The sequence below is a fragment of the Saccopteryx leptura genome, chromosome 1 (assembly GCF_036850995.1).
Source record: "Saccopteryx leptura isolate mSacLep1 chromosome 1, mSacLep1_pri_phased_curated, whole genome shotgun sequence".
Taxonomy (NCBI): Eukaryota; Metazoa; Chordata; class Mammalia; order Chiroptera; family Emballonuridae; genus Saccopteryx; species Saccopteryx leptura.
The window spans coordinates 195,537,838-195,550,175 of record NC_089503.1 but is presented as its reverse complement, the minus strand read 5'-3'; the positions used below and the strand labels follow the sequence as shown (position 1 = coordinate 195,550,175).

Below are 12,338 nucleotides of genomic sequence, written 5' to 3'. Positions count from 1 at the left end.
GACAGTATTGCAATAATCGTCGATGGTGCCAGGAGTGTGCCCGACCTGCCGGGGGGTCACTGTGTAAGGTGCATGAGTGTCTAACCCTGTGCGGCAGACCTGAAACTAATGCCCCATTGTACATCAAGAGTGCCAGAAAAACTATTTCCAGAGAGCGGATATTCTCTTTTGTCTATTTTAAGCCACTGGATATTTTGAAATGCCCCAACTGTAAATGAGAATTTTTACAAAATGTGAAAATCAGAGATTTACATTTCAAATATATCAATTCTCTCTACTCTGTTGTATGATTTTTTTTTTTGATAGAAAACTTAAAAATAATTTCATTTTGAATTTAAAACACCCGGTCAAATTACTTAAAATTGATATAATTCTTTGTTCTTTTTTAATATATTTATTTAATTGATAGTAGAGAGAAGAAGGGAGAGAGCAGGAGACAGACAGGAATATCTTGTTCCTGCATGAGCCCTGACTGGGGACCAAACCAGCAACCTCTGTGCTTTGGAACCAACTGAGCTATCCAGCCAGGACAATAATTCTTAAACACCATGTCATCATCAACTCATGTACATGCCTACAAACAAATATAGCATACAGGCTATGTGTTAATGCTGATGTGTACAGAACATTTCATATCTGCTGACATTTTCCGGAAATTCTCTGGCGATAAGCTCATGTGCGCTCTTGTGTAGCTTGCTTTCCTATATGTACGTAGTGTTTGTCTCATACGGATACATACTTAGAAAACCGGTGGCAATAATTGATGTCATTGTGATGAAACTACAGCAATAGCTAGCACAAAAAACAACCACAACAAAAATACTGAACTGGATTTTTTTTTTTTCTTAAAAGGCAAATGACAAATTATAAACAAGTCTTTAAATTATAAACCATACGGCTCAGGTTTCCATTAATTGTGATCAATTATTTTGGGAGTACCAACAGGTTATTAAAGACAATTTTGAAAAATGCTAAACGTGGGCCTTTCTTTCAACCTTTTTTAAAACATGGCTTCAAAATCTCTTAGCAGTTCATTGTTTCCCAAATATGACCCTCTTTCTAAGGTAAAGAGACAGAAGATAATCATTCCCTCTGGAGTCTCTGCGTTTGCCTGGTTGCTCTGAGTGGGAATGTGCACATTTGCAGTTCTGCTCAGTTCAACCCATTTTGCTGGAGGGTTCCCAGTGCATTGGGTTTTCACCAAAAAACAAACAAAAAAGAAAACAAAATATACTAAGCCGGGTTGTTCAAGTTTTCTTTTAACCCTTCTACAAAGTTTCACCCTCCTTGTGGTGGCAGCCAAGACACCCTTTGCGGACATGGGGTTGAGATGTGCAGTGACACCCACATGAGTTCCCTGCAGGCTTCCCACAGTGATGCTGGAGACCTGCCTACCCTGGTTATAGCGGAAGGCTCGTCCCTGCGGTGCTGAAGGTGCATTTTGCTGAGGGCTCTTCCCGCTTGACCTGCAGCTCCTGCAGTGTTTGAAGGATTCAGTTGTGTTCTCTCTGTACCACTGAGCAGCCCAGCTGACGAAGGCACAGGCCGAGGGCCAGCACACTCTCGTCGCTGAGAAGGCAGTACCTCCAGCCTCAGCCCCTGAACCAGGGGACCTCCTGCAATCTTCACTCACTCCACTTCCCAGGATGTGGACTTGGACATGGACATGGGATGGGGGTGTCATTCTCCTAAGCTTGAGAAGCCCAGGCTCAATCGATCGTTTATTTGTTTGCAAAACTTGAAACACTAAAGAACGTGGTTGATGACAGTCCTTCACACGGAGGAGTTGGGGGAAGAGGGAGGAAGCATGTTTTCTTTGGGAAAAGTGAGTTATCAGTTCATTGAGCTTCCTTTGCTTTAGCCAACTGGGATCCCTTCCACGGGGTCTCTGCTGACGTTGCAGGAAAACCCGCCCTGGAGCCCACCCTTCCCCCAAACTCTATTCTTTTCTTGCAGAAACATTAATATACTTTGTATATTGACTTTTCATTTTTCTCCTTTTTAAAACATTTTTTATTGATGGATTTTTTTTTGTTTGTTTTTTAGAGAGAAAGCAAGAGAAAGAGACAGAGGGAGACAGAGACACATCGATTTGTTGTTCCATCTATTCATGCATTCATTGGTTGATTCCTGTATGTGCCCTACCGGGGATCGAACCAGCAACCTTGGGAGGTCATAAGGATGCTCTAACCAAATGAGTTACCTGGTCAGGGCTTGTTTTTTTTTTCTCCTCTTTTATAGTGAGGGGAGAAAGGAGGTTTTATGCCGATTGCAAACAGCTTTAATTCAAAACAAACATAACAAAACGGGAAATAAAATGACACAAAAGAAGATTATTTTCTACAGTCCCAAGAGCTGCACGGAAAATGGAGTTACAGTGTTATAGTGTAGCCGGGACAGAGACTGGGAAGCTCCAATTTTGACTTGATGATTTGTAATATTTAAATGGAATAAGATGAACAAGCCTAATTCCATGATTGTCTATCATTACTCCCAATTATATATGTTCTTCAGAAAAACACAGAGCTTGAGAATTTTGAGTTATCTAAATTTAAGCAAATCAGGTTATAATTATTGGTCAGAATACATTTTAATGGTCAAAATTCCATCATTGTAGGAAATGTCTCAACCATTACATTTGATTTATAAAAACATAAGAAAATGGCATCGCAGAAGTGTGAAAATTTTTGACATCACAGGCAAACAAAAGGATACATATCATCAACAACCACACCAATGCAGGTATTCTATTTCCTAACATCTGAAAAGTTAGTTTAGCCCTTGCAGTTTTCTCCTGGTAGCCCCACAGATTTGGACAAGCCTTGAAAAAGCTTTTAATAAAACTCAAGACTGTAAATTTTATCTCAGCCTACATCTTAACTCTGACTTACTCCATACTTCTTCTCTAGAACCAGAACACATTTCGTAAACCAGAAGATGGAGCTCTCACGGTATATTCAGGGGTATCCACCTGGCCAGAAGATATCAGGACAGAATGCAGAACTGATCTCCTTCTCTGTCCCCAGGAAATAAATCCCTGGATGAAAAGGACAAAGGTTTCCCCAAACAATGGGCCCCACAGGGAGTCTTCAGCCCACCAGAGCTCCCCACCCCCAACCTCCAATGAGAAGCTCTTGGTGGCATAAGCCTTCTGTCGCCTGAGTCCTGCAGACAGTCCTCTGGTCACAACAGGGTTTAGAGAGGGCTTGTGTGGAGGCCACTAAAAAGCAACAGGCCCACAAGGGACCCTCAGGCCTCGTCTTTCTCAACGAGCCCTGAAGGCAGCAACTTCTCGGTCGCAATTCTGGCCTGGAGGACCCCCCCCCCCTTTTCTTGCAGCTCACAAGTTTTGAACTTTGCCAGCTGACCATTGGGCCTGCCATCACTGGGCCACTGTGGCCATAAAATGACCTAAACTTGGGCTCCGTGCATTTGTTGGGAATTTGCTATGTGAGCCGGACAGGCTACCTAACCTCTCTGAACCTCGGTTTCATCAGAAGTAAAAGCAAGTCGTAATGCTAACCTCACCGGGCTGCTACGACTACTAAAAATAACTTAAATAAACTGTTCGTATTGTGTGGCACCTAGATGCTCAACACTGGCCCCTGACGGCTTGATTTTACAAGTCTCTGCAAATTCTGCAACCTCCATTTCAGCCTTCTTGTGAGTGGTCCCTGTGTCTACATTGAGAACACTCAGACCCACATCCACAGATACTGCCAGCCCTCAGCAAAGTCACCCCTGAAGGAAGAGCCACATCTTGCCAACCACAATCAAGAAGTTCAGTCCTCCTGCTGTGGTCACTTGCCCATCCTCTGAGAACAACGAGAAGGCCCCCGACTCAAACTTGGACATCCTAACTAGCGAACTAAACTGCTGTACCCACCTGGGTGTGGGGTGAGGAGGGCAGAGGTCAGAGCAGCAGGTGGTACCAGCACACCTCACCCTGTGCCCCTAGAGTCCGAGGCGTCTCTTTTCATCCTTGTTTACAACATATTTTATTTTTCCAAAGCGCTTTTGCAGCTAAGAAAACATTTGAAAGTTCCTGAGCAGAAGCTCTCTGTAGTCTTATGAAGAACTCTCTGCCCTCATGTAAACAACTCCTAAAAATCGCAATCGGAAATAGAAACGAAGAGTTTCTAGTTAAATGGGCATAGTAACATTATGATAATTCAAAGTCAACAGACAAAAATCCTTCATCTTCTGGGCCTGGTCATTACCATTGGTTGAACCCACCTGTCCAGATGACGCTCAGCAGGACAGGAAGAATGTGGCAAGCTACCAATGCCTGAGTTGGGACACACGCTCTATGGGTCACAGCAAACAGGACAGAAGTTTGGGATTAAAAGAGTAATGTCTCTTTGAAGGTCAAGCAGTCTTCTTAAACTTCGCCATTAACACACTATCGTTAGGAGACACACCCCAGAACTGAGGACCTGGGGAAACAGTATCCTTCTTGCCCTTCCCGTCAGAGCAGAACGTCTGCTCTCTGACCTTGGGAAGTAACGTACATTCACACAGCACCCTGATGGACACACAGAAAAGGTGTTCATGCAAACTAAGGAGAAAGACAACGTTTATATGAGTGTCCTCCAAGATGGCTCTTGTCCATTTTCAGGGAAGACGATAACTAATCACAAAGTGTGAACACCTTCCACCAGCGGAGGCTCGTCTTGACCACGCGTTGTGACCACGCGGCTAGCTGAGGGTTGTCAGCAAATTGGAAGCTTAAGACCCCCGGCCAAACACAGGGCGGCTAAGGACAACACCCATTCCCAGTCATGGATACCAGCTTGCTCTATGACACTGTCCTAGAGGTAATTCTGTCCCCGTCCCTCCAACGTGCCCCACAACTGTCCCCTGGACTCGCAGCCCTCTTGACTGCCTAGCCACACGCTCGGCTGGAGGAAAGAGAAGTCAGTGCTGTTCCCTCCGTGCCCACCACGTCCATAAGCCGCTCTACATCTGTTCACCTTCTGTCACTGCCTTGGTGACGCTGACAGGGTCCTCTGCCAGCCATGGGCCACCCGCCTCCTGATGGCCCCTCCCGCCCCTGGCATGGTTCCCATCAGCCTCTAAACATGTTCAGGACTCTCTCGTCCCAGCAGCCCTCTCCGGCAGCTGGGTTCTCTCCACTTTTATGCACAGACTAGATTTTCAAAGAACCACCTTTTCTTGCTGACGGCATCTCCCCACCTCCTAATTCTTCCTCTACCCGCTCCCCCTGCCACCTCCTCCTCTCCTTCTTTTCCAAGCACTGGACCTGGCCCTCCCTGCCTGGTCATACTGTCACCCCGACGGAAGCAGTCTCCTTTATTCTGTGTCTCCGTTGCCACCCGGGTAACAGCGGATCCATACCCACATCGGCCACAGAGCTTTCCTGCGAGCTTCTGACGCTCCTCTCTCCAACCGCGGACGGCTTCATGTCGTATTAACACAACAGGACATGGTGGTTTCCACCATCCTGAACACAGCCCACGTCAACCAGTGTGTCCCATGATCAGTATTAATAAAATTAACCAATGCTAACAATTTCTCACTGAACTCTCAAAAGACAATCCACCAAGTGAAGAAAATGTATGCTGATTAAATGACCATCCTTTAGAAGAACAGAAACTTTTTGGTGTCAAACGATTGCACCAACGTTTTTTTCAAACTTCTCTTCCGATTGAACCTATTCAGTGGCATCTGCCCTGAGGTCTACAGGGTTCTTGAGGAAATTTTTAAGCAGAATTAGGAACTTTTAAAAAAAAATTGTAATTTTATCATGTTAACCAGTTGCCACCCCAATAAATGCAATTAAAAATTTAAAAATCATGATTTTATGCACAGGTTGAGTGGATTTATCCTTTTTTGATATTCTCATATGTCCTCTGTTCACTGAGGTGGACTGCTCGTCGGGTTAAATACAGCACATGATTTGCTGGGTCTCAAACATCACGGGTCTCTGTGTGGCCACCAAGGTTAACGGTGTCACACGGCTTATCTTAACCATTTGTGATGCAATTGTTTCCTCATCACCAAACATGATGGTTTCTACAGTATTTTAAAGACTTCTTCTAGAAAAAGAAGATTCTTCTAGACAAGATTCATGGCTTTTAAAACAACCAGGTTTCCATAGACTACATGCGTGGTCAAGATCTCGGTCTAAGAGCCTTTATGTTTTGTTATTTTCTTAGGAAGAACATACCCTTCTTCCTTCCCTCACCTTATATAAAAGTTCTGGTAGAAAAATAGAACCAGGAGAATTCTCCACACTGATACAATCTATTTGATTATCCAGAATCAAGCTGCCTTATTGATAAGCTTATAGGAATCAATTTTATTTTTTTTAAACCCTGAGAGAAAACAGATGACTGTGTCCAATCACCAATGTGTCCCTGTGACTGCTGCCCCTAATCTCCCCCATCCCCCTCTTCTCCTCAAGAAACATGTTGACAAGATGATCAATTTACTTCTCCATTCCCAAATAATACCAACAATAATTTCCTAGACTTCAGAAAGAAAAGTCCCATCAAAGATTATATTTCTTATCTGCTTACACACACACACTGTTCTTACCAAAATAGTACTTGGTTACATTACAACCTCTGTGTCTTTTTATAGAATTCTTTTCACAGTGATATTAAAATGCCAAAAGTACCTTTTGCAACATGGTTGTCATCTGAAATATCAGCTCTTCATGTCCTCATTCAGTTACTTACCTAAAAGAAGAAAAAGATATTTAAGTTTCAAATCATTTCAGCTTATCATTAGCAGCCGTTTTCACATTTCTGCTAAAAATAGGCTTTTAGTAGGCACTGATAAATTATTTAAAAGAAAATTGTCACTATTATAAATTCCAAAGAGTAGAACAAAAAATATTTAAATATTTTAACAGCTTAGAAGAGCAGGGAAAATAGAGTAGGTGGAAAGATAGAAAAACAGTATTATAAGAAAGTACAGATGTAAGAAATGAAAATGTTCATCTAACCATAGGAACCTGAAGTAACATTAGCAGAATTAAGATGGTCAAGGTCACTGTCAACAAGAGGAAGTTCATTGTTCATAACTGAGCACTGTTTTTATTGGTTCAAAAGTTCATGCCTCCCAACATCCAGCCGATACACTCGAGCTGATGCTTCAGTAATGCCCTCAGTGAAAGTTCACATAATCGATAACCTATCGTAACCCATTTATGCCGGAGGTTGAAATTTTTGAAATTCAGTTCTTCAAAAATTTTCTGATAATTCACATCACCTTTTTTACCAGCTCCCAGCATGCCAGGTTTTGCATCTGTGACTCTGTGCAGCATATGACAGACTACATGTACCCTCAGGGGCCAAACACAAGTGAAACATCAGACCTCAGTCATGACCTTGAGAAGTAGGATATAAAGTCACCACTGTTCCAATAATGGAACGCGAGGCATAAAGGGGTTAAAACTTTTATTGTCAAAACCCGACAAAAACAGTAAAAAAAAATTAAGAGGAACAATAGCCACCCTGTTCCATTATCTGAACTCAACACTCCTTTTTTATCCATGTTCTTTCTCCTTTAAATCTATAAGTATGAAAATGTGCTCATTGAAACAGGTCAATAGAAACCTTGCGTGAAGATGGATACATACTCCTTTAAACTTAGGAAATATCACACTATAAATACAAAACATTGTATCTGTGTTTTACTCGTGTTATATATATAATTATTTCACAGCATTTTACCGTCTGCAGATCTGTGCCCTTAGCTGTTGTTTCACGATTGAGTCGGCCATCGTCTTTTTAATGCTATTCAGATTATTGCCAAGTTTCTGTAAATAATCGTGGAAGTATGTGTTACAGACACATGCCCCCCTGTTCTCTCTACAGTTCTGCGCATCTTTCGTCCTCATCTTTGCTGATTTCCGTGCGTCCCTCTGTCTGGTGGCATCCGTCCTTCTTCATGGCCCCTGTTTTCCAGAATATACTTATACACATGCTGACTTTTGCAGTCGAAGCTTAGTATCCGTTTGTCGGATCCAACTTGTTCGAGTCCAACTCAGGCTTCCTAGGAGTGTGTTCAGTGTGTAAACAGACTTGACAAAGTGTGAGATGCCAACAGCCATTGGCCACGTCACTGGGCTCTCCCTCAGTCCTCCTCTTCCACCCCCGGGAAAGCCCCATTCCCGTGTGCAGCCCTGCACAGGCGTGCCAAGCTTGCTGCCGTCAATGCTCTCACTGCGGCTGTCGGCAGGACCGCCTTTCTGGTCCTGCGTCTCTCTGACACCCACGGTTGGACGCCCTCCCTTCCTGCAGCCCCACTGTGAGCTCCCTCTCTGTGCACAGTTCACAGGCTCTCCGAAGCCTCTGGCGTCTCTCCGATAACACGATCCTTTTCATGCAGTAACAAATCATCAGAAGGTTGGTAAGTGCCGCGTCCTGCTTGGTGAGTTCCTGAGCCAAGACTTATCTCCGTCTGCATTTTTGTCGTATCTTTCTGCCTCCTTCAGAAGATGTGGGTTGTTTACTTTCTACTTGATATCCGGGGATTACAAAACTTTATCTTGCCAAAGTCTTGTTACCTTCGATCAAGTCTCACTACATGCTGTCAAGTTTCCATGAGATGTGCCTGGGCCTGTGGCGTCATTAAGCAAATGTGAGGAATGTTTCTGTGTTGATTTTCTTACTCTTTGAGGCAGACGAGTGCTTCAGCCATCATCAACTGGCATCCACGCCCGGCACGGTCAGGAGGAGGCGCGGGGCTCAACGCCCACAGGGTTAGCGATGCTCCAAGGGCAAGGGTCCCTGCACGGCTGTCCTGGACCAACAACAATCACATCTCTAAGGAACATTTTATAAAATCACAGAATCTTGTGCCTCCTCTGAGCATCACCAGGAAGATAGCACACGTTTATAGCCTCTCTGAGCTGATCCTCTACACGCTGGACCTGAGAAAAGACGGAATCGTAGCCTTTTGTCCGCAGGCCCTGGTCCGGCAGCGTCAGCCTTACCTTGTGGCCGCAGGCCGTCCAGTCGGACATTCTGGGGGTGGGCCCAATCATAAGCATTTTAGCAAGCCTGCCCAGTGACTTTGAGGCAAGCGGAGGTGTGAGGACCACTGCCCACACAAAGCGGTCCCCTGGGCCTTTTCCTGCAACATGCTCTCACCCTGGGCCGTGCAGGAGCCCCACGGGGCCTGGGCAACCTCCCTGTGCCGTCTCCAGGCAGCTCCCCAAGCTCCCAGCAGCGGGTTCCCGGCACATGGCTGTTCGATGCCCATGGTGTCTCTTTTCTCACCCTTATCTTATATATTTGATGCACGGCATGTCTAGATTAAAAGATTAAAGTTTCAACCGATGTATTCCCATTTACAAAGATGTTCTAGGAGCAGCCAGCATTATAAATAGTGTTTAGACACTTAAATCACAACCACTATTTCAAAGTCCCCTCGAGCAGTGTGTGTAGCCATAGATCTCAGTCAGTGATTCATAATACTTTTTTGTGTGTAGTGAACAACCTTCTCCGTGCTGCAGACCAATCAGGAAAGCATGGCGTTAATTCCGAAGACGCTTCCATGGAAAAGGCCACTCAAACGGAAAGGAGAACATTGCCTCCAGGTAGAAGAAGAAAACCGTTCACAAAACCCCTTACCAATTAGAAGCCCAAGGCTCACGGGCAGCAACCTCACAGAAAGTTAATTGCCGAATGCACTCACCCACCGTGCAGGGCACATGAGAAGATCAGGTTTGCATGCTGCCTGCAAGCACAGCAGCCGTCTGACATGGACAATCGGGTGCAATCGACCTCTTTTAATGTTAGTCCCCATTTCGAGAGCCGGCCGGAGACACAAGCCACCGTGGAGTCCTGGCTTTGACTCTGTGTGTACCCTGAGAACACACACCCGTTCCCTCTGGGCGCTGGCAGCCAGGCTTGGGTCTTCACATGCGTGCTGATCTCCAGGAAACCGAGACTATTCTTGTGCCCCCCACCACCACCCCCAGGGCCTGGGGACCCTCTTCTAATGACAGTGTCCTGTCATCGGTTTAAAGTTGCACTTTCTTGCCTGACCTGTGGTGGTGCAGTGGATAAAGCATCGACCTGGAATGATGAGGTTGCCGGTTCGAAACCCTGGGCTTGCCTGGTCAAGGCACATATGAGAGTTGATGCTTCCTTCTCTTTTTCTCTCTCCTTCCTCTAAAATTTAATAAATAAAAATGCACTTTCCTGTTCTCCGTCAGATCTATAACTCGATTCAGTGTGACACCATTATAACATGTACATACTAATTAGCTAAGTGAGAAGAATGTAGGAAGAAATAGATAAAGAAATCGTATAAAAATCACTCCAGACATCACTGAGAAAATACGTGAAGCTGCACTAAACCGTGTGATGGTTTTTTTTAAAAGGAACTTCTTTTGCTAAACTCACACATGAGGCACATAGAGCCAGATGCCCCGAGCTGACCAGATTATGAGGGTCACCTCCGCATTCTGTTAAGAACCTTCCTTCCCTCAGTCTCACTGCTGTTAGAACATCTGACAGAATAGCCAACAACCACACACCTCAGTTATTCTTTGTAACATTTCTTTCACTCAATTCAAATGGAAACAAATCTGAGCCCACAGGAGGGCTTCAGAGTCCCACCCTCCCTGCCCTGAGCAGGTGCCCAGGGACCCCAGTCAGGCACATCCTCAAACGCCTCCAGGCCAGGATGGAAGATTGCAGAGGGTCCTGGCCAACAGGCCAGCACACCTATGTGAGCGGAGACCTGGGCATCCAGGGCGCCCTCAGCTGGAGGAAGGGTCTGTCCCCTGACAAGTCAGTCTCGCTCAGCACAGCGCTCTGAGGGCAGCATGTGGCCGTGGCTGCAGCTGTGGCCAGTGGCTGAGTGCACAGTGAGGCCCCGATAGGTCTCAGGTTGGCAACAGCATACGTGACGACCACAGTGCTGCTGGTGTGAGCTCAGCATTCACGGGGTTTGCCCAAACCAGCCCTGTGCAGCGTGACCCTGGCCCAAAGCTCAGCCCTTTCTCACAAGCAGCACGATTTGTGTGAAGCAGAGGCCACAGGTCACCAAAGCGCAGCACCGAGGGTCTGATTGCTGTCACGTGCTCTGACCAAACCATGTTCCGGCTTGTTGCTGTCAACATGGAATGCAGTACACGCTGTTGTTCACGTTTGGGTTTAAGAATTCATAAACATTTAGAAGAGAGACCTGGCCTTTGATCTTGCCTGGTTTCTTGCTGTTGTTGGCATTTTTTATTTATTTATTTATTTAATTAATTTTTTTAGAGAGTCAGAGAGAGGGATAGATAGGGACAGACAGACAGGAATGGAGAGAGATGAGAAGCATCAATCATCAGTTTTTCGCTGCGACACCTTAGTTGTTCATTGATTGCTTTCTCATATGTGCCTTGACTGTGGGGCTACAGCAAACCGAGTAACTCCTTGCTCGAGCCAGCGACCTTGGGTCCAAGCTGGTGAGCTTTGCTTAAACCAGATGAGCCCTCACTCAACCTGGCAACCTCGGGGTCTCGAACCTGGGTCCTTCCGCATCCCAGTCCAACTCTCTATCCACTGCGCCACCGCCTGGTCAGGCAGTTGGCATTTTTTAAACATAGGAGTCTTGCATTACTCTCAGGTTCGGGGACACGTTTCAGGGAGTGTTAGGCAGATTTTTTTTTTCTAAAGTGAGAAGCGGGGAGGCAGACAGACTCCCGCATGTGCCCAACCGGGATCCACCCAGCATGCCCACCAGGGGGTGATGCTCTGCCCATCTAGGGCGTTGCTCCATTACAACCAGAGCTGTTCTAGTGCCTGAGGTGGAGGCCATGGAGCCATTCTCAGTGCCCAGGTCAACTTTGCTCCAATAGAGCCTTGGCTGCGGGAGGGGAAGAGAGAGACAGAGACAAAGGAGAGGGGGAAGAGTGGAGAAGCAGATGCCGCTTCTCCTGTATACCCTGACCAGGAATCGAACCTGGGACTTCCACACGCTGGGTCAATGCTCTACTACTGAGCCAGCCGGCTAGGGCTAGGCAGATTTTCAAGGTAGCTGAACTCCATGGTGCCTTGCTTATGAATTAAAAGTGCTGCTTTGGGCCCTGGCCGGTTGGCTCAGTGGTAGAGCGTCAGCCTGGCATGCAGGAGTCCGGGTTCAATTCCAGGCCAGGGCACACAGGAGAAGCGCCCATCTGCTTCTCCACCCCTCCCCCTCTCCTTCCTCTCTGTCTCTCTCTTCCCCTCCCGCAGCCAAGGCTCCATTGGAGCAAAGTTGGCCCGAGCGCTGAGGATGGCTCTATGGCCTCTGCCTCAGGCGCTAGAATGACTCTGGTTGCGGCAGAGCAAAGCCCCAGCTGGGCAGAGCAAAGCCCCAGCTGGGCA

The 12,338-nt window shown here is 46.1% G+C and overlaps 1 protein-coding gene across 3 annotated transcripts in view; it reads right to left on the bottom strand.

Moving 5' to 3' along the window:
* Positions 1 to 12,338, bottom strand: part of ANK2 (ankyrin 2) — a 380,102-nt gene that overhangs the window by 277,379 nt on the left and 90,385 nt on the right. Inside the window, exon 2 of one of the 3 annotated variants that reach the window (XM_066383818.1) lies at positions 6,644 to 6,704. The exons of the other annotated variants lie outside the window; for them this stretch is intronic. Coding sequence (XP_066239915.1) covers positions 6,644 to 6,664 — 21 coding nt within the window. The 5' untranslated portion in view covers positions 6,665 to 6,704. The remainder of the gene's footprint in view (positions 1 to 6,643; positions 6,705 to 12,338) is intronic. 3 annotated transcript variants of the gene reach the window in all.